The sequence below is a fragment of the Anolis sagrei genome, chromosome 3 (genome assembly GCF_037176765.1).
Source record: "Anolis sagrei isolate rAnoSag1 chromosome 3, rAnoSag1.mat, whole genome shotgun sequence".
In the NCBI taxonomy this organism is placed as follows: domain Eukaryota; kingdom Metazoa; phylum Chordata; class Lepidosauria; order Squamata; family Dactyloidae; genus Anolis; species Anolis sagrei.
The window spans coordinates 145,085,892-145,111,654 of record NC_090023.1 but is presented as its reverse complement, the minus strand read 5'-3'; the positions used below and the strand labels follow the sequence as shown (position 1 = coordinate 145,111,654).

Sequence of the window (25,763 nt, the reverse complement as noted above, 5' to 3'; positions counted from 1 at the left end):
TCAATTCAAGGGTTTATTTATTTATTTATTTACTATATTTCTATCCTGCCTTTCTTGAACCCGAAGGTGACTCAAGGTGGCTTACAACCAGGCAGCCATTTGATGGCTTAACAATATAGACTTAAAGCACATTTAGAGTTCCCTTTGTCCAGCTCTGTACATTTGATTTGATTGTCAGCTGAGAGATAAGTCCAAGTAGAATTTGTTTTGAGATCCGATTCTGTCACTGGCTGTGAGACTAAGTCCAGATGAAGCAAGAATATAGCCTTAAGGCAATGCATTTGACACATGGTGTTGCCTTCATTCCTTGGCACCTGGGGGACTCTCATGATCCCCATCAATTCCAATGCATGAGAGGTAGTGCCTTAGACTGTCTGGGATTTCCAGATGAAGAACACATTCTTGTCAGGCTACTTTAATGCTGTAGCCCTAGAGTAAATTAATTTGAAAGTATAATCCACCCAAATAGAATTAATCTCTCATACATTGTGAATTCATGATTTCTAGTGCCATGGAAACTGTTCCCGAGATGCACTTTCCTTTTGTCTCCATTGCTCATTTTGAATCAAATTACAGATAAATTATTATATTGGTAAAGGGTAGGAAGCAAATCCAGATGTTTTAAACTGCGCAGTAATTTTTAGGTCCCTGAAAAGGAAGTTGTTATATTTGTATAATACATATATTTTCATTCTATCGGTATGACTAACACATTTGTGCATGCTTTGTGAATGAGTTGTCCTCCACTCTTGCCCTCAGTTTTCTCTTCTTGCCAAAGGACAAGAAGCCCCTCATTCAAAAGGTCCTAGAGTCTGACACAACTATCTCACAGTTCCAACCCCCCCAAAACCCCACAAAACCGAAAACAAACCAAAAACAAACAAAACAAAACAATACCCGAAGAACCATTGCCAGTCACTGTATGCTATAATATCCTAGCTGAGGCAATGGCCCAAGTCATATCAGGAAGCAGAAAATTCACAATATCTGCTTTGAACTGAGTTATCTGAGTCCACATTGCCATATAATCCAGTTCAATGTGGATTTTTTACAGCTGTGTGGAAGGGGCCTTGGTAGATTAAAGGCTTAGGGAAAACATTGCCAGCTTGAGAGATTTGTCCAGGAACCATGTCATCACACTACTAATCATATTTGGTTTTAGGTGTGAAATGGCTTGTTATATTGATATGATAAAAACTTCCCTTTTCTTAGGTAAAAAGAAGACTTGGGAAGGGTAAGCAACAAGGGTGGATTAAACGCCAGTTTCACCCATTACCATTTTACTGGTTCAAATTGCCTGTCTCAGGGCCCTTCCACACAGCCATATATCCCAGAATATCAAGGGAGAAACTACCACATTATCTGAGTGTGGACTCAGATCACCCAGTTCAAAACAGATATTGTGGGATTTTCTGCCTTGATATTCTGAGATATAGGGCTGTGTGGAAGGGGCCTATATTGCTTTTCTACTATTCCATCCCCCCCCCCCCCGGTGCTTTTATGGCGCTATATATGATTATGGTCAGGCATGTAGCCGGAGGGGGGGGGGGGCTTGAGGGGCTTCAGCCCCCCCCCCCCCAAATTTCTCATGGTGGTTCGAGAAAAAGGCCTTACTGGTGCATTATTTAAACTGTTATGTTTATTTATATTATAATCTGATCACCATACTCAATATATACCATATGCATGGGGGTATTGGGGTAACAATACAAAAGGTTTTAGGTGTGAAATGTTTGCTAGGGTAGACCCTCTTTCACTCCGACTCAGCCCCCCCCCCCGAAACAAACTCAGCCCCCCCCCTCGAATCGAAATCCTGGCTACGAGCCTGATTATGGTAAATTGCTTTGATAAAGGTTTGATAGATGTGAAGTGAGGTCTTAAATATTATTTTGTTAATTTACAAAGACAGAAATATAGTGACTGAGTGATTGAAAAATAAGATGAAGGGACTCACTGAGTCTTCATGGTGATTTTATTATCATAAAGTCTGAAAAACTGCTCTTAGAAAATTGAAAAAATCCAATCAATTCATATTGAAACAGGTATCCTGAAATGTAAACCTATGACTCCAAAGAAAAATGACAATTTCTCTGGAACATTAATCCACTGCAACTACTATTTTTTCGGAGTATAAATAGTAAACAGAAACTTGACACAGAAATAAAAAGTTGTACCTACATTTGCCTGAGATTCGTCATGGCCATTAGTCTCTGCTAAGTCCTTGGTACTTTTTTTTAACTGTGAAGGAAAAAAAATCCCAATTACTTGAGTAGTGCACATAGTTATTGTTGATTTATTTAAAGTACCATTCTTTGTAAGGCGCCCAGTGAGTAAAACAGATGGGGCATATAATTCTAATGAGTTTTTGCTGAAACCAGTTTGAAACGAACATACAGTACCGAAGGTCTGAAAGGCTGGCTTAGAAAAGAACTGAAGAACCAAGGCTAAGATTGGATCATTATTTTTTAAATAATAAGATTAGAAAGCAGTCTCAAGACAAAAGAAGTGTGTAAAATTGGCTTTCAGGAGTAATAAATGATTTCATTTCCCATTCTTGTTGCTATTAATTTGAAACTTTGCAGTGGTTGCAACTTGCTGCTAGCTAAATAGCAGTCGGCTAATGATTCCTTTTGAGTGATACATTCTGAGTGCTTTAGAAGCCTATGAGAAGCTTTCCTTCTTAAGGAGATGCCTGGAAGAAGAAAGAGGAGCTCATTTATATCCCAAATGGTTGACAGATCTCCTCAAAGTCTAATTGATTCCAGAATATCAGGAAGAGAAAAATCTTTCTAGGAATAAAAGAAAATGGCACATGAGATCACAGAAGCAGGTCACCATTGAGAGAAGGTGAATGATAGCCCAGCCACCCACTTTCAACACCAATGCAATTCCTTTGGACCTTTCCATTTTCTCAGTTTCCTACTTCAACACTCCAAACGACCATTGTTCCAGTCGTATCAATGGCATAAACTCACTTTGTTTTAAATTCATGCTTGGTAACTTTGCCACACTTGTTTGAGTTTTTCTTAATAAATGTAATAAACAAATGGATTTTGGGTTGTACTTCATTTTTACAATTTAATATTGAGTATGTATTGCTTTAGTTTTTTTTAAAAAAACAGATCCAGTTCTAAAAGTTGAAACAGAAAGTTGCTTGCAGGGTTACTGTATGTGATGATGTCTCACTTAGGTGTGAATGGCAGGGCTGCGGAGGTATGATCCCTTAAACTTTCCATGATGAGGACTCAGCGAGACATGACATGGAAGATTCAATAAGAGGATTTACTTCTTTTTGAAATAAAGTATGGAGAAATCAATTCAGATTAGATACTTTTTATTCAATGTGTGGAATTAAGTTAATAATTCCCCCTATGCCAGTTTCCTGATTTCAGTCCTTGTTCTAAAGCTGCTATTCAACTTTGGGGGAAAGTACAGAAACTTTGTTGAGTACTTTATTTTTCATGCAGTTCTCTGCATATTGGGCTCAGTCCTCTACAATTTTATTCAGCAATTTTATATGCTGAATAAGACTTTGGACATCATCAGACGGGTGTAGGGCTCCATTTCCATGCACCATGGGAGCCCACAGAGATCATCACATGACTAAGGGCATTTCCAGTGGAACTCCACTTCCACAGTGCATGGAAATTGAGCCCTTCATCCATATTCAGGAGTTGGGTGTTACCCAACTCCAAACAGCTTTAAGATAGGATAAAGTGGAGGAAATATGGGCATCAACTCAGTAAGGACATGGGATGGCCGGCCATACCCTTTGGGAAGACAGGGCGGGTTATAAATAAAATCATCCATTATCATCATCATCATCATCATCATCAGAGCACAAGATTGGGAAAGATGGGAGGGAATGGGGTAAAATGTTTCCCTCTACTTTCCCACATTTCCCCTCGCTCAATCTGATGAAGTCCTTATTTTCATATATGTATGTATGTCTTCAGTTTTAGTTTTACAAAACGTTTTGCAAAAAACCCCATCAAGGATATGGCTGAAAATCAGTAATACACTTTGATGACCTGATATGTTCACAAGAAACCAGGAATTATTCTGCAAATAACATTTGCCTGTCACCTAATTCCACATCAATTAATCTAGAGAATTCAGAAGCAGTTACTACAACATATGGCAACTCCTCTCATCTTACATGTGTACAGAAAGAATATGTATAGACCAGCTGTTTATGTGTAGAACAGGAAAAGAACAAGTCACTGCTGAAAGTAATGCTGCAAACCCAAGTTCTATAACAAAATCCATTAGGATTCAGAACAGAGCTTGGTAAAAGGAATGATAGCTCATGTGCCGTGCAATGATTCTTTATCCTTTGTATTTTATATTCCACATCCATTGCAATACTGAGCAAAGGGCAGACAAGGAGAGAGAAAGATTAACTCTTTTCCTCCTACTCATTTTCATAAATTCCTAAAGATGTTTTGTCACATGGGAGAAGGGCATCAAGCCCACCTATGACTTTCTACGCATGGTGTTTTGTGGTAGAGGAAAGTACCATGACACATTGATATGTATAGTACTGTGTTCCTTTCCACATGTGTCCTAATGCTAACAGTGTATTCCCATGTTTGTCTATTCAAAGCAAAATCCACTCAGTGCACTGCGGCTTATTTCCAGGAATGCATGAATGGGATTACAATTAAATATCCATTGTAGGAGTTCGGATTCTTCTCAACTTTATTTGCATGCCCATAAACTCTCATACATTATATAAAATGCCAGTGCACTGTTCTTTTTTATGCTCTTACCATGTTTTAGTGAGGTTCTAAATGTTGTCAAATATGTTTGAGCTGCAGCTATAGTATATGAATACAAACAGATCAATTGTGAGAATAAACATTAAATTAAAAATGATTAAACTGAAAAACCATCCTAATGGTCACTTTAGGAAGCATTCTGCTTCAAACGCTAAAGCAAGTTGGGATGTTTCCAGGTAAAAAAATACCAGATGCAGCAAACAGCCTTCAGCAACATATATATACTGGCTGAAGAAATCAAGACGTTTTTGTGGGTCATTAAAGGGTCTTGATGAGGACACTGGATGAAACATACAGTGATGCATATCCCATTCAGCACACACTTAAACACTGACCTAAATGGCGCCCTTTCAACTGAAAAAATGGACAGATGAATTAAATGAATGGGATGAGTTATAAAAAGTTTGGAAAAGTCACCTTTTTGGACTACAGCTCCCAGAATCCCCCAGCCATCATACAACTGGTGGAGAGGTCATGAGAGTTATAATCCCTTAAAAAGTAATATTCCCAAACTCTGAGTTCTTTTTACTCGTATTCATTCCTGATATATAATAAGACAGAGATTGTCCATTATTAATGTATCATTACTGTTTCTTATTTGCTAGAGTACTAGAGGGAGGTGTGCGTCTCAGCTGGCACAATACTTGGGTTGGCCTTAAGGCTAATGGAGCTGTAGAAAAATGGTGCACCATTGGTAGCTCTGGATGGTTTGAGGCAGCCTGTTCCTATTCATATCTCCTCTTACCATTTGCGAAGAGTGGGGATATTAATTTTTGTAATGGTAGGAACAATTGTAGGTTTAAGTGGCCATCATTTTGTATTCTGTTAATGCTTCCAAGCATTTTTGAATTATACAATTAGAAAACAATCAGATACTGCAAGAGCCATCTAATCTATCCTCCTGCCACAAACAATCCATTAGTAAAACCCAATGACCTGTGGACATTACCTTGTTTTAAGTAGCTCCTGAGGGAGCGTGATTCCTCCTCTATGAATAATAAAATACCCAGGAAAATTAAAACGGCAGGGACAAGGAAAGTAAAATGGCAAGTGCAAGGACTGATTGTCTGCTACAAGTTGGGGTGAAATAAAAATAAAAGAAATAAATATTACAATCAAATTTAAAAGTCAATGAATGTTAACATGCACGCAGCCAAAGCTATCGGATCTGGAGGCCTCACCCTGTACTTTTGGATGAATAGGAGGTGCTGTGGTTTTAACTTAAATATGCATTGAATATATTTGAATGGTATTTTAACTGTGAATTTTTAATACTGTTTATATTTAACTAGCCATCCCGTCATGCATTGCTGTGGCTCAGTCTATGTATATGTGTTTTGTATGTATATATATATGTGTGTGTATATGCGTGTGTATATTTGTGTATATGTATGTGTATATATGTAGTTTAGTGTAATGTGGGGTGGTTTTTTTTTTTTTTTGGCTTTTAAGTCCCTTCTGCTGTGTTTTTCAGTGTTTTTATGAGTGATGATCACTCCTTGGCCTGATAGGTGTATTGTGTCCAAATTTGATGTCAATTCGTCCTGTGGTTTTTGAGTTATGTTAATTCCATAACTGGTGTTTTTATGTTAAACTGCTTTGAGTCCCTTTTGGGAGAGATAAAGTGGGGTATAAATAAATATAATAATAATAATAACAACAACAGCATAATAATAACTTCCATGCCTGTCATGCTTAGCTATTTTCACAGTAGCTGATGGAGGGAGATGCATTTCCCCATGAGCACCACCAACAGGAGCTCCCAGTGGTGCAGTGGGTTAAACCCCTGTGCCAGCAGGACTGAAGACCGACAGGTCACAGGTTCAAATCCGGGAAGAGCGTGGATGAGCTCCCTCTATCAGCTCCAGCTCCTCATGCGGGGGCATGAGAGAAGCCTCCCAGAAGGATGGTAAAAACATCAAAACATCTGGGCGTCCCCTGGGCAACGTCCTTGCAGACGGCCAGTTCTCTCACACCAGAGGTAACTTGCAGTTTCTCGAGTCAATTCTGACACGACAAAAACAAAACAAAACACCAACATCACAAAGAACACCATCATGTCATCCTGTCTTTCCCCTAGCTATACGGTTAAGGCTGCTTACAAAACTGCAAAGTATTTTAAGATGGATTTGTCCTATATGGATAATTGCCTAGCTTGGAAACAACACACTACATGTAGCAATGCTAGCTGTACTACATCATTGGGTGGTGGGGGAGAGGGGTAGTGCTAAAAAGGACATAACATCATGCATTTCTGTGAAATAATGCAAGCATTAACTTGGTTTTGGTGTGATGAGTAATATTAATTCATTATTTATCAAATGTTGGTTTAGGTGATCACTGAAGAGGCCATCACAGACAGCTTTTGTAGTTTGAGTTCTGGCTGAAATATTAAGTATCAGAGGGTTATTATTATATAGAAATATGTTTTTTAAGGGTAAAACTGGACGTTTGGAGTTAAGTTTTCAAGCTATGGCTCTGAAAAAAAATCTAATTCTGGTGAAATAAAAACTGCTAGAACAATTACTGTCGTTGTTGTTTAATATTGTATGAATTGATCTGGTTGCCTGGAAAGAAAAATGAAATGTGATAATTATGAATGAATTGGAAAACAAACAAGATCTTTAAAGAATGATTAACTCACTAATTAAACAAAACAATACAATATGTTTTGCACACACTAGTTGCAAACATATAAGAGTATTAGTTTGTATATCTGTGAAATACTGGAAAGTGCACTGATTAACAAGAGAGAGAGAGCACTGAATGTCATCACACTCCTGCATTGGAAAGGACATTCTTAAAACTCATTAGAAAGGACTTTCTTAGAAGTCTCTCCTAATTTTAATCCAAATGTACATTCAAAAACCTTCTGCTACTTCATTAAGTCTTGAGCCCTACCGTTGCATCTGCAATAAGCCCTACCACACTCAATAGAACTTACTTCTGAGTAAAAAGTATGTAAGTTAGATACTGTATCTTTCTACATTCGGGCAGTTGTATAATAGCTTGATAATCAAGAATAAATTCAATTCAATTAGACTTCAAAATTACAAAGCTTTATCCACTTCAGCTTAAATTACTCTGGCTGCAATAATGTAAGGCTTAATTCCCAGCCCTTGTCTATGCAGTCAATTTCTCAGCTGGCCAATTACCATTTCCCTGAGACCCCAAATATATCAGGATGCAATTGGGTTTTATCTAAAGGATAGGGAGCTGCTACCCTTAGCTGCTGTCTTTAAAAAGCTGCCATCTCTTCCTTCATTTATGGTGATACCTTGACAAGCTCTTGTTATGTTGTTCACGAACAAATGCTTGGAACGGCACATTCATGAAGAACATGCAACTGACAAAGAGTGCTTGTAAAAGGCAAGATTTGTATTGATCCACTTAAGGCTTCAGAATTTAGCCTGCAAAGAGCAACATTCATTGTTCTCAGATTAACAGAACAAAAAAATCATGTATAGGTGATGTTCCTGTCTAGATTTGCACCTTCGCTACAACAACAATGTTCCAGAAATAGTCAGGCCTCACATATCAATCTGACTGGCACTCATGCAGACAAATAAAATTAACATCTCAATGAGAATGGATGTCTAGAGGAGGTGTTGGTCAAGCTGATGATGAGTGAGTTGCCAATCTGTCTATATTTATTTTACTGCATGTTTTCTTGGTTTTGCTATTTAACCATGAGTGAGCTACCAATCCACTTACACCTTATATATTAATTGACAGCATTTTTCTTGGTTTTACTCTTTGACCTGTTACTGACCTTGCTACTATAAATCACTTTGAGGATCTACATGTAGAAAAGAAACAAAGCTGTGATCATACTTATGCTTATTAGGGAGCTGAGTTGAAAAGTTGGGTCTGAAAATTAATTTGCTGATGCTAAATTGAGAGACTAATTCATTGTCATTAACACCATAAACTGAGGCAATTTAACTCATTAAACTGTGATTAATTAATTCATAACAGGACATAGGATTTACAGAGAAGATATTGAGGTTGATGCCTTTGATCTCTGAAGCTCTTTTGTTCTCTTTGAAGTTGCCTTTCCACAACTTTCCCCCCCAAATGGACTACAAAGCCCATTGTATGTTTTTTGCATATGGAATGTCTAATTATTGTCAGGTTACATCAGGCATGGGTAAACTGTAGTCCTCCAGGTGTTTTGACTTCAGCTTCCACAATTCCTAAGAGCCAGTAAACTGGTTGGGATTTCTGGGAGTTGAAGTTCAAAACACCTGGAGGACGGATGTTTGCCCATGCCTGAGTTATATAAAGCTGTCCTAAAACATTTCACAACTAATAGTCATTCTAAGAACAATGTTTAAAGTTAATAAGGAACTATATGTTTGGCTCAAGCAACTGACCATGACCCAATGCAGCGATTGTCGGTGATTGTCTCCCAGCCAAGTTACCACCTGTTAGGATTTCTGGGAGTTGAAGCCCAAAAACATTTGGGGACCCCCAGGTTGAGAACCACTGGTCTGCAGAGTAGTCAGTGAATAAAGGATGGATAATTCTTTATGAGAAATGTTCTGAATATCTTTGGGCATCTAGGGAACATTGCATCCTCTCTACCTCCCCACTTTCAGTCAAGAAGCACAGACTGGATTCTTGGTACGGTTCTAAAATTCACCTGTGGGCTTTTTTAAAGCAGGGATTCAAGAAGCCCATTGCATTCAGCATCCATCTTACTGCAATACTCTTTGTTCTTTTCTCCGTTGTCCAATACAATAATGTTTACACCAGTGGTGGCTGTTAAGGCAGTTAATTCACTCTAGGTTTTGGACAGTTTGAAAGCACTTTCCAAGGTGCTGAAACCTGGATAAACCTAAACTGTATTCACTCACCCACTAACATAGGGCCCATCTAGACAGGTCCACAATGTGGGACTTGTCTGGGTTTTTACTGGGGGCATCCAAATGATGCTTCCGGTAAAAATGAATTAATTCAGAATAACCTAAGCTATTAATTAAATACCCTATTAGATCCAAGCCTTCCCGAGGCCCAGGTCTAATTGGATATTGGGCCTGTGGGGACTCACTTCCAGGTACTCCTGGGACTACCCAGAGGTGAGTCCCCATTTGCCATCCTGAACCTACTGGACTTCTGGAGTCCAAACATCCAGGATGGTGCCCAACCACCCACCCACCCACCCACTACTCCCAGCCCCACATTTCCCCATAAAAATGAAGTTAAACTTACCTGGCTGCCATAACGTTCCTCCTTGTACCTTCCTGTCACAAGGAGAAAAGTCATGGCAGCAGGGTAAGTTTAACTTTATTTTTATGGGGAAATTGGGGAGGGGGGTCAGGGTGGCATCAAGCCATCCCGATTGTAATTGGAATGGAATATAGACAAGCCCTTCCCTTGTGAAAGTCTGGAGTTTTTGGCCAGCATGGGGACTCAAATTTGCACCAAAGCGGCCTTTTAAAACCTGCTTTGGTACAAATTTGGGGTCTGTCTGGAAGCGCCCATAGAAGCTACCAGATGTTACTGGTTTCCTCCACTCATTTTGTTTTCTTTCTTTAACACGATTCATGAAACATTTGCAACAAAGCATTGGAAATGAACTGAAGTAGCCCAGGAACTGGTGAATACATGATCATTACAGCAACCTAAAACATCTGCTCTGGAAACCTGGTCTTGCTGGTCCCTAGTAATCAAGCCCAAAAACCTCATCTTCTCCTTCCCTTGTTATGCAAGATGATAGACCCTTATTCTCTTTATGCCATCATGAGATTCAGGAAGAATCTATATGGAGAAAACCATATAGACATCTTTGGTGATGGCCTCCTATTCTACAAAGGGAAGCGGCAGCACAAATAAAACTGCCTTTATAGAATGATATGAAGGGTAGAGTATCTCTGTCCCCTGAATGAGAATGACCCTATTTTACTCCTTAGTCTCTCTTCTTCCCATCAAAAGCTGCTGAACAAATAAAACTACCTTTATGGAAGGATATGAAGGCAGAATATCTCTGCCCCCTCAGTTGGAATGACTCCTATTTTATTCCAAAGTCTTTCTTCTTTCCATCAAAAGCAGGGACAACCCAAAGTTTGCTGACTGAAATAAAGGAGAAAACATGGCCTTTTTCTCACTTCTATATTCTCTGAATTTGTTTTCCTAGACATCCCCCCCCCCACTTCTGCAAATATTGAGGCTTTCCTGAGCCTAATATCCTCTCTTGTTTCCCTAGTGCTGTTTAGTTCAGACAGATGTTATAACTAGATAATAGAGATTAACTTACTGTATATATCTCTGAACATTCTTGACAAGAAAAGAGAGAATTAGTTTATGAACCTGCATGAGTGTCCTCCTCATGTTCTTGAAACTACTGTGTGGGTAGGCTCCCACTTTCCAGCAGAATGAGCCGGTCCCAATCTTGCCTCCTTATACACTTTCTCCAGAGACTTTGCTCAACAATGGAGAAGGGCCAGGCTGGGAGAATGCACTACAGACAACAGACAGTGTGCCTTTTTTTGTTATAAAATGGACTTTTGCAATGCTGAAGAGGAAGATATGGTTTTGTCTTATTCACCCCAATCTTTGAGAAAGAAAATGCCAGCATGAACTAACAAGGTTGCTAGGTTGGATATGTCATTAGCCACATGTAACTTTAACACTGAAGAGATCCTGTAGTAGGATGAGGCACCACAACACTGTGTCAAATGGGATAAAGGTCTTCCCAATAGTTCAGTCACAGCCATCCCCTCCCCACACAGCTATTGCGTTGCTAGTGCAGAGAGAAGGAAGCATGGAGGTCTCTGCAACAATAACAAAGCTGAGTGCTCCTCGATGGATCTTCTGCTTTCCACCAGTGATGAAATACAAATGTTGTGAGGTGATATCTCCAGCTAGAAGTTGATATTTGGCATATAAGGGAGGACAGGTACCGTAATCTCTCTTGATGGATGCCTAAAGCACCTTGTCCTATTTCACAAACTGTTCAAGAAACTTTATTTCACATAAAGTTTCAAGAGCCCCATCCCATATCCAACCTGGCAACCCTATGGACAATAAGAATAGTAACCAAATGGAAAATGAACTTTTAGCTATCAACATAAATTTAGCATGTGTACATGATATACAGTCATGTCCAATATTTTATTTGAGAATCACAGAGCTGTTTCTTTATTACAGGCCTATCCATCAATAGAAAGGCCATGTCCTTCAGCATCAAATAGTGTTAAAGACTACTGTAGCTAACAGATCTATCAAGTACAGAAAAAGCTTGTTTCAAGCCACTGTTGGGTAAGCGCACAGAAATGCTGGGGATCTTTTATTGTCATCATGATTCACTCGTGCACGCATGCATCTGCCCGAATGAGACGGGAGATGCTAAACTCATTTTCTCTGCTACTAGTCTTCAAAGAAATGGCTGTTTTATTTGAAATATGTTTGCTTTTCCAGTATATTTAACTTTCCCCAGATCCATTTGTCTTTAGATAGAAAAACACATTGTTGGTATCTGTGCAGAGGAAAATGTGCTACAAGAGATGCAATAAAAGATCATGAGCTGCCAAAGAGGCAAGGTTCTATTATGCTTTGACACAATCATCTTGAATAAAATGGCATGCTTATCCAAAGTAAGGTGAACTTGCAAATAACTGGAACAACATGGGCCGCAGGTGGCAGATAACAAAGCCAATGAAATCAGTGCTGTATTGCTCACCCAAGGCACAGCACAGGTAATTCTGGTCCTATAGGTGCTACTCACTTGTTCCTGAAGAATTTTCAGCATGGCCTGCGTGTGTGTGTGTTCTTCTTTCGCTTGCTCAAGCTCTGACTTTTTGTTGTTTAATTCTTCTTGGATTTTCAAAAGTTGCTGCATGAAAGAAAAGATGTTTCTGATTACTGATGTCTGAGACCCTGTGAATAAATATCCAGGACTGCAAAGTCTCACGCAAGCAGTATTTTTCACGTTTGTTCCTATTTTCTGTTTTTATTGCTTTGACTGTTATGTCTAAGCCGAACATGACATAAATTATATCTGCCTGCGTTTTCTGCTGCTCAGCAAGGAAATGCATTTCTCTTAATGTAACAGATAACCACACATTAAAACACACAAACTCCTGGCTGGATATACCATCTGCAGAGGAACTGTCACATCCATCTGAACCGAAGGCTTATTTGTAGAAGGAGACACTTTGGGTTTAATAATCCTGGAATAAACATTTCACCCATAAATAATTTACGAACACAGCCCTTTAATATAATTAGTCACTGGCCCACAGCCATCTCATTTTGCACAAAGCCATAATCTGAAATGTATTTGTGCTGAGTTGCCAAGAAGGCAAAACACAGCTTTTTTTCCGCTGGTCTACGGTTGCAGGGTTTAATGATTAGATGAGTGAGACCGAAGCCCTGAAAACCAATGCATCAGCAGAGAAAATGTTGATTTAAGACAGGTGCTTCATTGCCAAAGACAGTCTTCCATTTACAAGATGTTTCAAGGTTTTAAAAGAAGGACTTCGTGTTCTCCAGTCCAGTAAGAAATCACATAATAAAATGAAAACAAATAGGCATTCGACATATGGTGGAAGTGAGTTCAATACACATTTTCTTCCTTGGAAGCAAATGTCTCATAGTGACATGGATACAAGTCCAAATGCTTTATCTCCACCTCAGAATGTCTTTGCTTTCTGCCATCACTTTATCTGCATTTTCCAAGACCCAAAAGATTTAATCACCTGATTGTTTTAAAATTCTGAATGCATGTGATAGAAGATAGAAATTTATTCATTCAATTTATTTATAATCATAAGATTGTCACAAGACATTCTATTTAATTTTTGTTTTATTTACTAGAGCAGTCTCAATTTCCAAAGTTATTTGTCCTGGGAAAGCATGAAATAAAAGAGGAAAGCATTTGCTTGCTTAGAGCTTAGGGTGCATCTACACCACAGAATTAAAACAGCTTGACACCACTTTGACTGAGCAATGCTATTGAAACATTGGAATTGTAGTTTTCCATGGTATTTTCACTTCCCTGCCAATATATGCAGGTGCTGCATCAAATTACAAATTCCTGGATTCCACAGCATTGAACCAGGGCAGTTAGAGGATATCAAACTGCATTAATTTTCCAGTGCAGATGCACCCTTACTTATTGGACTATCAGTATCTAAGATATGGGATACAGAGCCAAGCCAGGAAGGAGCAGAATGCAGAAAAACAGGACAAGGACACTATTTTGTGATGATGAAGGTGATCACAATGCATATGTTACTATTATGAATTACATTTTTATATATTTAAAAGCATAAATCAGATTGCAAAGTGTTTTCTTTTTAAACACAACATTCAATGTAGTTTCGAGGACATTTTCTGAGGAACAAAATCCTGGTGAGCATTTTTATCTACAAGGGTTCTTTCTTTAGTTCTCTCTTTCATTTTCCTTGCCAGAATTTATACTCCAGAATGAGTGGGTACAAATGGCAAGAATGATCAACAGGGCAGCAGAGAATGAAAGGGAGGGACAGAAAAAGGAAGCCCATGCGATGTTGCCTTATGGTGAAGCATGTATGGACAGGAAGGAAGCTGCAACATGTAGTATGAGAGAGGGAGTAGCTATAAATAAGGATGTGAGGCAGGAAAAGAAAGATATGGGAAGACACTAAGATATATAAAAAGAGGGAAGAAAGACAGACACCCAAATCCGCAACACACAATCTGTAAGCATTGAGAAAGGACTAAAACATCAGCATGGGTTTCTCAGAATCAAGTCATGTCAGACAAAGCTTATCTCTCTCTTTTTGACAGAATTTCAACATTTGTATATTAAGGGAATGTTGTGGCTAGAGAATATCCTGTTTCAGTAAGGCCTTCATCAAGCATCCCCATGATATTCTCACAAAGGAGCTAGTAAAATGTGGGCTAGAAAACGTTACTCATTGGTAGATTGGGAACTGATTAACTGGCTGAATCCAAAGGGTGCTGACCAATGGCTCCTCCTCATCGTGGAGAGAAGTGACCAATAAGGTGCCACAGGGTTCTGTCCTGGATCCAGTACTGATCAACATCTTTATTAATGACTTAGATCAGTGGTTCTCAACCTGTGGGTTCCTAGGTGGTTTGGCCTACAACACCCAGAAATCCTAGCCAGTTTGCCAGCTGTTAGGATTTCTGGAAGTTGAAGCCCAAAACATCTGGGGACCCACAGGTTGAGAACCACTGACCTGGGGCCCTTCCACACAGTCCTATATCCAGAGTATCAAGGCAGAAAATCCCACAATATCTGCTTTGAACTGGGTCCACACTCAGATAATATCAGATTTTCTGCTTTGATATTTTGGGATATAGGGCTGTGTGGAAGGGCCCTTAGATGAATGTTAAGAGGGTATGCTTACTTATCAAGTTTGCAGATAACCCCAAATTGGGACAGACAGCTGATACCCCAGAGGGTAGAATCAGAATCCAAAATGACCTTAACACACTAGAGAGCTGGGCCAAAATTAACAAAATGAAGTAGAACAGGGGAAAATGTACAGTACTGCACTTAGGCAGAAAAATAATGAAATGCACAGATATGGAATCAATGATGTTTGGCTTGAAAATAGTGTATGTGAAAGGGATCTAGGAGTCTTGGCAGACCACAAGTGGAATATGACTTAACAGAGTGATGCAGCACCTAAAAAAGCCAGTGTAATTCCAGGCTGCATTGATAGGAGTATAGTGTTGACTTGATGATGGGAAAATAAAAAATAAGAGGGGGGTGTCCACAGCTATGTGGCTGAAAACAATGCACATAATTTGGTGCCCTAACAGAATGATGAGTTCACCAGGGGAAAATGTGTAGTTGCCTATGGCAATTTAACTAAAATATGTGTGGGGCATTAACAGGGTCACTGTAGGAAGAAAGTGGACTTGAAAAATGTATTGCAAACTGTTTTTTTTTAATCAGTGTAGATAAACCCTAAGTTGCTTTTTGTAGACAAACCCTAAGTTGGTTTTTGAGATTACTGTAACAACCCCCCCCCCCCCCCCTCGTGTTTCAATTTTAATTTTTTTTCCTCAGGATTCCTCCCTTTCTTCTGTTGTGGGTGTATTAAAAATAAATAATGGATATTGTTGGAAGATGACAAAAAGAAAGCTGCAGAGTCATATCATTCCCTTCTCCCCGCTAACAATGCACCATCACTATTGTCTGTTTTTCTAAATATTTCTGATCAGGAATAAGATAATTGTTTATAATATTATTATTATATTATGTTTATTTATGCCCCACTTTTTCTGTCCACAAAGGGGACCTCAAAGTGTTAATGTGTGTAAGACTCTGATTTTTATTGTACTCCTGGTCAGTCGCAAGGCCGAACGGGGTATAGGGTTACAGCCTGTGCTGGATGGGGTCGCACTCCCCTTAAAGGCGCAGGTTCGCAGCTTGGGTGTGACCCTGGACTCATCGTTGAGCCTGGATCCCCAGGTGTCAGCGGTGACCAGGGGAGCATTTGCACAGCTCAGGCTCGTGCGCCAGCTGCGCCCGTATCTCGGGAAGTCTGACTTGGCCACGGTGGTACACGCTCTGGTCACATCCCGCCTTGACTACTGCAACGCTCTCTACGTGGGGCTGCCCTTGAAGACAGCCCGGAAGCTTCAGCTGGTTCAGCGCGCGGCAGCCATGTTACTAACGGGAGCGGGTGGCAGGGAGCACACAACGCCCTTGTTGTCCCAGCTCCATTGGCTGCCGATTTGCTACCGGACCCAATTTAAGGTGCTGGTTTTGGCCTACAAAGCCCTAAACGGTTCCGGCCCAAAATACCTTTCGGACCGCATCTTGGCCTACGAGCCCACGAGGACCTTGAGATCGTCTGGGGAGGCCCTTCTCTCGATCCCGCCTGCCTCACAGGCACGTCTGGCGGGGACGAGGGAGAGGGCCTTCTCGGTGGTGGCCCCCCGGCTGTGGAACACTCTCCCTGCAGACATCAGACAGGCGCCCTCCCTCATGTCCTTCCGAAAAAGCCTCAAGACATGGCTGTTCAAGAAGGCATTTAATTAAGTGCTATAACAATGTGGTAAAGATGACTGGAATGGAACAAGGAATATGAGATTGGTTATGATTCCACTATGAGACGAAGTGGATTTTTAGTGTAGCTTTGTAATTGTTGTGTAGTTTATATGTTGTTGTAATTGCCTCTTTGTAAATTGTCTTTTATATGTGTGTACACCGCCATGAGTCGCCCTAAAGGGCTGAGAATGGCGGTTAATAAATGCATCAAATAAATAAATAAATAAAATAAATTTTATTGTGTGTTATTATTAACAGGGGTGGGTTGGGTCTCACTTTTAGCTCCAATTTATAAACATTTTTTGGTTTTGTTTTGTTTTGCTTCCTCCCCCACCCTTCTGTGTGTGCGTGTGCATTTATATATATATATATATATATATATATATATATATATATACTTTCTAGTGGGTGGGGTAGTTGAGAAATTTGTTTTTCCAAAATTCATGCAGCTGCTTTTCCCTCTCTCCCAAGATCAAACAGGGTTGGGACAGCAATAAAATCTTGTATAAAATTAATCTTCCTTCTGGTAAGCTAGTTAGTGGAGGAATGTAATGTAAATTTAAATGCTAGGTTAAAATAAATGTCCCCCTTTAAATGTAAATGCGACAAATGGTTGTTCTTTTCCAAAGGCTTTTTAGTATAAACATAATACAATAGCATTTCCCGTCTAATTTTCTTAACTCTGCTTTGGGCAGTTTTGAATGGAATTAAGCTAATGAGGGCAGGATCAACTCAAGACAATCAGCATGTTGATTTTTCTTTGCTTCTGGTCACTTTTTTCAAGACCTAAACTCTTTCACTCGATCCTGAGAAGGAAGCTTTGTCTTAAACTTTGAGATCCAGGTTGCCTACTTAATCTTCTTATATCGCAATCCAGTCTGTCAGTAAATCCAGTTATCTCTGCTTAATAAACTCTCACTTAATCAAAAGGTACCAGGTTGGGCAAGACTGCAGAGCAGTTAGACAGTTTGCAAATTTCCTGTTTGGCTCCAAACCCTGCTACTTGGCAGAAATGAAAATAGCATGCAGCATAATGTTTGAAATTATTTGGCTGGATTTTGTTTCTGTATCTGTTTTTAAATTCAGGTGGGTAGCTTCTCTTAGAGCAGTATATATAGCAGTACAGGCTGTGGAAAAACTCATTTTTTTTTCCTGTACAACATCAAAAAGAGATCACATACATATATGGAAAAATGTGCTGAATATAATCATTCATTATTTTCCTTCTTCCCCTCTAGAGGAAGGACTCTGTGGATAGCCTTTGCTTCAATGTCCATGCTGATTATTTAAACAAATTCAGACTGCAACTACACATGAGAGATCATGAGAATATGAATTATGAATTGGAGCATTTATTTAATGGTGATCTCAAGCACGAAAACTCCCCCAGTGCTGCTCGGGTGTCAGGATTAGTTTTATGAAATAATGTCACAGTTTGACAAGGCATCTTTATGCTTTTGGGTGGAAATGCAGCATCCTCAGTGTCTTTGGTATGCTAACTCAATCTATCCCGGCTTTCTTCTTAGTGTTCTGTATTTTGCTCTGAATGTTTTAGCCTCAAGAATTATTCAAACTCTAAGAGCTCGGTTGCTTTGCATATTCACCAACAAATAGGCCTGGAGAAACGATACCAGTTTTACATGCAAGAACATCTCCCTTCCAGTGACACAGTCAAAAAGGTCTTCAAGCTACGACCTTAAATGCCCAGTGATGGTGATGAACCCTGTCCATCCCTCTAAGAGATTAAAAAAGAAAATCTAGCTATTAAATTCACAGCGCTAAATGGGAAGCTGTCTCTCCCCCCCCCCCAAATGTTTTTTGGTTTCTGTTTGGCATAAAGATATTTGGTATTCTGCTCTTGTATTTGTCAGACTCCACAGTAGGCTGGGCTTTAGCACAGTGGGTTAACCTTCAGCTGCAGTAAATCTTGCAACCAAAGGTTAAAAGTTCGAAGTCAGGGTGAGCTCCTGGCCTTTAGCCCAGCTTCTGCCTAACTAGCAGTTTTGAAACAGCAATGTGAGTAGATAAATAGGTACCACTTAATGTGGGAATTTATTTAAGGTGTCCATAAGGAAACGTCAGAAAAATGCTGACATTCAATCAAGGAGGAAGTTTACAAACAAAGCTCTTCGGCAGAGAAAGTGGAGCAACCCCCCCCCCCCCACAGCCAGAACCAAGCACAGCCTCCAAGATGCCAAAGATGGGAAAGCGTATATATACCTCTATCTATGTACAGTTGTCTGTCTTGTTAGTGTATAATAGCATTGAATGTTTGCCGTATATGTGTTCTGTGATCTGCTTTGAGTCCCCTTCAGGATGAGAAGGGTGGAAAATAAATTCTGTAAATAAATAAATAAACCAAACAAGGTTCTGCTCATTCACTTTTGAGGTACAATTTCCTCACCTCAGCTTTACTAAGCTTCTCTGCTAACTTAGAAAGGCACTGTTTTGTGGCCCATAGGTTCTGGATAGTGGCATGCTACCAGTGATCAGAATTTCAAAGTGAGACACTTTGAATAGCAAAGAATAGCAAATGAGCAATATCCTATGTGGTTGTGGTAACTGGGCACATAATGGCTACAGTCATAATGGTTGCTCCATTCTTATTACCCATCCTCCCAGGATGGTAGCATATAATCATAGAATACTCATGGAATAATAGAGTTGGAAGAGACCAGATGGGCCATCTATTCCAACTCCCTGCCATGCAAAAAAGGTACAATCACAGTACCCCTGACAGATGTCCATCCAACATCTGTTGAAAAGCCTCCAAGGAAGGAGCTTCCACCGCACTCTGAGAAAGAGACTTCAGCAGTTGGTTCTTTAAGTGGAATTGTTGTATTCACTTGACTACTCCACAGTTATTTCACACAAAAGTAATGTAATGGTTTTGAATGCTCTTCTGAAATCTACTTTATTGTATAAATGTAACTCATGGTGTCTTTATAACAGATAATAGAACACAGTAAAATAAAATAAACTCAAGGACTATAGCTAGAGGAAAGTTCCACATTCATCCAAAATCTGGCATCTCATTATAGAAGAAAGATGCTCAAGTTCCCAAGTATCTCAGCCCAAGCTATTGAAGAGCCAACTTGAAGTCTATTGAGTCAACCTTTTACACAGAGAATAAACACAGAAAATAAAATCCATGCCTTTAAATTATGAAAATATAGAGCAACTTGATTTTAATGTATGTTTTAAGAATTTGGACAGAATACACACAAATACGATCAAAGACTCCTATATTTATACATGTTTTCCTCAAAGTAAGCCCCGCTCAGTTCAGTGGGATTTAATCCTCAGTAAATGCACACGTGATTAGGCTGTTTTGTAACATTTAGTCTCACTGTTGCTTGAGGAAATGCAGTGACAAGTGCCAGGTGGTTGCAGTGGTTTGGGGAGAAATACGAGAAATCTAGGTCAGGGACGGTAACCTGTGTGCCTTTAATAATGGCAAGGTAATTGGATGAGCACAGTAGGGGAGAATCAAACTTTTTGTGATGGGCTTTTAAAATAAATAGGACCCCTAAGGCTCTGCTGTTATTTATGCAACATAATCCATGAAAGCTGAAATAGCATTTATAAAATCATCTCTGTAGAAGTCAATCAGGTTGGTTTCTGAAACCCATTCTGTGCTCAATCTCGTTCTGTAACCATCACCCACAGTGCACGGATCTCACTACTGCATGTAGAAAATTACCATCTTAAAACCAATCTTCAGTGCTTCTGAAACAGTAAATATAGAAAGCATTATAGAAGCCCACTGAATTACTCAGGCCTCTGCAATATATATTGTCGGCATGGCCAAGAATACTAATACCAAGACAGCATAAAATGCTCCAAATAATATGAAAATTCCAAAGAGTAAAGGCACCAGCATGTGAATTCTTGTTAACAGCATATAGTTGCAATGCACTTTCATCCCGAGTTACCCATATCTGTACATGTTCATCTGAAAATTTGCCACATGAGATGTCCAGATCTAATCCAATTCACAGTATGGTGCAGCTGCCAGGAATAACTTGGGTCTTCAGATTCTCCATATTTGATTCACCTCATGCTGCTCCATCCCTTTTGCCTCATTGTTATATCCTCTAAGTTCTATATGGCCCAAGTCCAAGCTACAGTATCTGAAACTCTCCATCTCCAGTATAATAATATCACTAATGCACTTTATTTATATGCTGTTTTATCTCCTGGAGGTACTCAGAGAGGATTATAATATATACATATGAGGCAAACATTCATTGCTTTTTATACATAGTGAACAACGACATACAACAAAGACAAAGGTAAAGGCCTTCCCTTTTTTCCACTTCTGGTGTCTGGAGGCAATGTTCAACTCCAGCCATGGGGAGGTGCTCTTGTTCCATTTTTTTCCATGCTCAGAAGCCTGATATCCACAGACATCTCTGATTGTGTTGCTGGTATGTTTGCATATCTGCATGGGGCATCCTTTTATCTTCCTACCAAGGCATCACCTATTGATCTACTCATGTTGCATGCCTTCAAATTGTTAGGTTGGATAAAGCTGGGCTGACAATCGGGAGCCTAGGTTTTGAGATCCTTGGGGAAAATCTTTACCTCAGCCCCATCAACATCACAGACATTTTAGGTGAAGTGACAGAGAAGATCCTTTCCAGTTTCTGTTCCCAGGTTGTACAATTCCTTCTTATGGAAATCTCAGTTAACTTTAGCTCTGCTCTTTTTCCACCAGGAAGCAAAGATCTTTTACTTACCTGGTGGTGTTGAGTATCGCCATCTGTTTCTTTTATCAACATTATTACTCCCCTTTTAATTGTCATAATTAAAATTTTAGTATAAATTTTAAATTTTTATTAGCCATTGTTTTAACATATATTTTGAAGACAGGATATAAATAAATAAATAAATAAATAAATAAATAAATAAATAAGGGGGTTGGGCTGGATGGCCCATGAGGTCTCTTCCAACTCTTTGATTCTATGATTCTATGAAATAAATCCCTATGCACACTAGACCCTGCCTTCTCCTCCTCTGGAGTGCTTTATAGATTGGATATGACCCAGAAAGGGCTATGGAATGCCCTTCCTGAGGACATTAGATCGGCCCCCTCCCACTTTACATTTCAGAAAAGAATCAAGTCTTGGTTGTTTGAGCAAGCATTTGAAACGTTTGAAAATACAAGGTAAAAGACACAGGAATTGGAACAACTGGACAATGAGATGGGACAATGTTTATTATTAAGAGACGCAAGTGATCCATGTTTTAATATTCTTGTAATTGTTTTATATTATGTGTTAATGTTTTTAAATGTTTTATGGTGTTTTTGGGCATTGAATCGTTGCCATTGTAAACCACGCTGAGTCGGCTGAGAAGGGCGATATACAAATACAGTAAATAAATAAATAAATACATAAAGATGTGCAGAACTGATAGGGAAATATAGATTGTCCAGGGATCCTCCAGAACCTAAAGCTGAACCATATATATTCTAGGCTTTCAATAGAAATAAACACTTTTGCCCACTTCATCTCAGTTTCAGGTGAATGGAAACCTTCCACCTTTAATATATGCAAGTTAGTAAACATCAGCAGCACTGACGGTTTGCTGTACTGAAGGCTGTTGTTCAAATTTGCCTGTTCACATTGCCTCCATAAAACACCTAGGGAACATTGAGCACTTCAGGATCATTTTTTCTTCGAGCACTTGCCTTAAGAAGCCCCAATAGTGGAACTAGTGTTTAAGGACCACTGTACTGAAACATTACCATACATATATTTCTGTGTACTAGCAACTTAAGCATGCACTGATAAGCATGATAGTGAGTGGCTGTGTTTAAGAGAATGGCTGCTGTTTAGAGCATGTGTAAAGTGTCTTGCTGGTAAAGTACAGACTACTGCTTAATCTCTGGACCCCCTGTCCTGGAATAGCACTTATTTTAGATTTTTTTTCAGTCTCAAGCTGAATGATTTATTGTCATTGTGGTCACAAACATGTCAAATCCTGCAATCCAAAATGCTTGCTAATTGTCAGGTTACAAATGTCATCTAATTGGCAGTTGCTGTGTGACAAGAGGGCATGATTCTATATTCAACGAAATGCATTTTCTTGGAATTGCTTGGGAGGGATTAAATAGATCTGTTCTCAACTTTTGAGGCACCTAAATGAAAGTCAGGAAATTACAGCTATACAGTCTCCCTCCCCTTCAACTGCCTCTTTAGAAAAAAAATAAAACTATCACAACGTGGCACCAAAATAAAGTATTGTAGTCAGGTTCTTAAATCCATCTTCACAACTCTTTTTTCATGTGAATAAATCATGCTTTGTGAATAGCTTTATTTACCCAGGGTACCGTATGAATCAAAAACCTGGAGGCAATAATCTTGATATCCTATTACAATCTCTACAAGCATTTAGGTTAAAGATTCACAGTCTATCTATTGCTATTCACTTTTTAATTCCATATGAACAAAATAAATATTCCAGGTGTGTTGCACCAGAGGAGGGAAAATTGAAGTAGTAAAGCTGTGAGTGTGAGTTCCAAGGCTGGATCAACACTCCAGTTTCTGAACCCAGATTATCTGTTTTGAACTGGATTATATGAGTCTATACTGTCATACTGGATTATATATATGGCAGTGTAGATAGGACCTGAATAAATCAGAGACCGCTTTCAATCAAGGTTAGGGAAATATTAAAAAAATATTTACAAAGATTTTTCTGCAACTTTAGGAAATGTCAAATAAATGGCAATATTTTTGGACAGCCCAGTTTATGTAGTTGTGGGCACTAGGGGGCTTCACATTACACAATTATTGCACAATGATTCAATGTTAACTGCCACAGTACCACCTTAAAGGATCCTGGGATCTGTAGTTCAAAGATGATGATTTAGAATATTATTTATTTATTCATTTTATATACCACCTTCTCACAAGGTGCAAGGTGGCTTACCAAAGGATTTGGAAATAAAATAAAATCTAACAGTAAAATTGAAACACAATTTTGAAACAAAACAATATACTTAATGAAAACTTATAAACAGTATAAAGTCAGTAAAAAGGCATACACAAGTTTTTAAAAAAGCAAAACAACAACACTCTACCATGCCAGTTGGAGGACAAAGCCCAGGAAGAGAGGGAAGAATAGTTCCACAGATGGTGCTGCCCAGAAAAAAAAAGGCTTTTTAGACTATGGACTTTGTTTCATGAAGATGGACTCTGGCAAGTGGTAAGTCGCACATCATAGCAGTTGGAAGGAATGATTTTGCTGAGAATCTTACAAATCTAAACAATAAGACTTTGAAATGAGTTATGTGGGAGGAGACAGTTTTCTTGAAGACAAGAGATCATCAGATGCAGGAGAGAATAGCTCAACGTTTAATGCAGATTCAAAATGAACATGGTTCTGCAGTGTAGATAATTACATAGGAAATCCTGGGACGTTATTTAACACACTGCCTTTTTTAACATTTCAAAAACAAGAAGGAAACAAAGTTATCATATCACATGATGCAGGGAGATTTTCCCCTTGCATCCATCTTACTTCATTAGTGAAGTGTTTAAAAAGTGTGAAGAAATGGGAGGGGGAAGGGAGGAGTCAGATAGGGAAAAGATCTGCCAAATTTGCCCATGCTGAATCGTTTCAGTGATGCGGACTAATGGGTGTACATATGAGCGGTCTCCTACCAAGCATTGACATTTCTCTCACAAAATCCTGCTTTGTGAGCCTGGCATGGTAATTTAATTTAATAATCAGAAATACCAAAATTTCAAGATAACACCAGATTGTTTCCCCGGTCATTTCACCTTTACAGTAATTTTGGCTTTCAAAATTGCACTACTGTTAGCTTTTAAACTTTGTTTTGGATTTCCAAGTTTGGGAATAATGAGATTGGGAGGAAGAAGCCAAGAGAAGTGGGTGTGTGTGGAGGGGGGGGGGGGTCTGCCTAAAGAACAAGGCTTCCTGTCTCCTCAGGAAGAGTGGGATTGGAGGAGAATGTCAAGTATCCCCAAAGTAGTGTCTATCTTTAGAGCAGTGCCTCAGGTCTATGGGTGGTCCTTGTAGTCTCTTCCAATTCTATAAGAACCAACAAAGCCACAGGACCTCATCCAGTTACCTGTATAGGTTATCCATCCAAGCAATGAGAATCATATCAATCAAGACAACCAAAACCATATTCTTCCATAACTAGGATTGAAATGAATTTAGAAAATCTGCTTTGTTCATCAGTCCTCAGACTGTCACCACATGTTCTAGAAACGTGCTCAATAAAAGAATATATGAGACTGACTTATAATTATCTAGCATGGTAAGGTCCAGAGACTTCCCACCTCTAGTAACAGTCTTACTACAACCTTTTAGGCAGTACAAAATGCTGTTATGCTGCATCAACCAAAAGTCTCTAGTGTAGTAGTAGTAGTAGTAGTACTAATTTTATTGATTAGCCCTTAGGCCACATCAGAATACCAAACCAAACAACAAGGCTTCATAAGACTTGATTGCACTTTGTGTGAAAGCTCTAGCCCAGGCATCCTCAAACTGTGGCCCTCCAGTTGTTTGGGCCTTCAACTCCCAAAATTTTTGACAACTGAACAAGCTTGTTGGGGCTTCTGGGAGTTGGAGGCCCAAACAGCTGGAGGGCCACAGTTTGAAGATGTCTGCTAGTGCTTCAGAATTCCATAGGAGGCTATGACAGTTAAAGTAGAATCATAGTGCTATAAACATGTAGTATGAATGAGGCCTTGTTCTTGTTTCTAGGCTGGCCTTACCATGCCTCCTCTACATATACATCTATGGAGTAATTTGATTCTTCTGAAACATAGTGAAGATTTTTGGGGACTTTTGATGTCAGGGTGCCAGACCTTCATTTCAGTTTTCTTTTCAGCTCAAGGACGGGGAACATGTGGGCTTCCAGATGTCATTGGATTGAAGTTTCCCTGATATTTCACCATGCATGGTGCATGTTAGGACCAACAAAA

The 25,763-nt window shown here is 39.3% G+C and overlaps 1 protein-coding gene across 5 annotated transcripts in view; it reads right to left on the bottom strand.

Moving 5' to 3' along the window:
- ENOX1 (ecto-NOX disulfide-thiol exchanger 1) overlaps window positions 1–25,763 on the bottom strand; it is a 527,672-nt gene that overhangs the window by 43,319 nt on the left and 458,590 nt on the right. For 4 of the 5 annotated variants that reach the window (XM_067466940.1, XM_067466942.1, XM_067466941.1 and 1 more), the window contains 2 exons: window positions 12,511–12,618; window positions 2,179–2,238 (listed from right to left, as the gene is read on the bottom strand). In XM_067466940.1, coding sequence (XP_067323041.1) covers window positions 2,179–2,238; window positions 12,511–12,618 — 168 coding nt within the window. The remainder of the gene's footprint in view (window positions 1–2,178; window positions 2,239–12,510; window positions 12,619–25,763) is intronic. The other variant, XM_067466943.1, reaches the window with a different exon arrangement.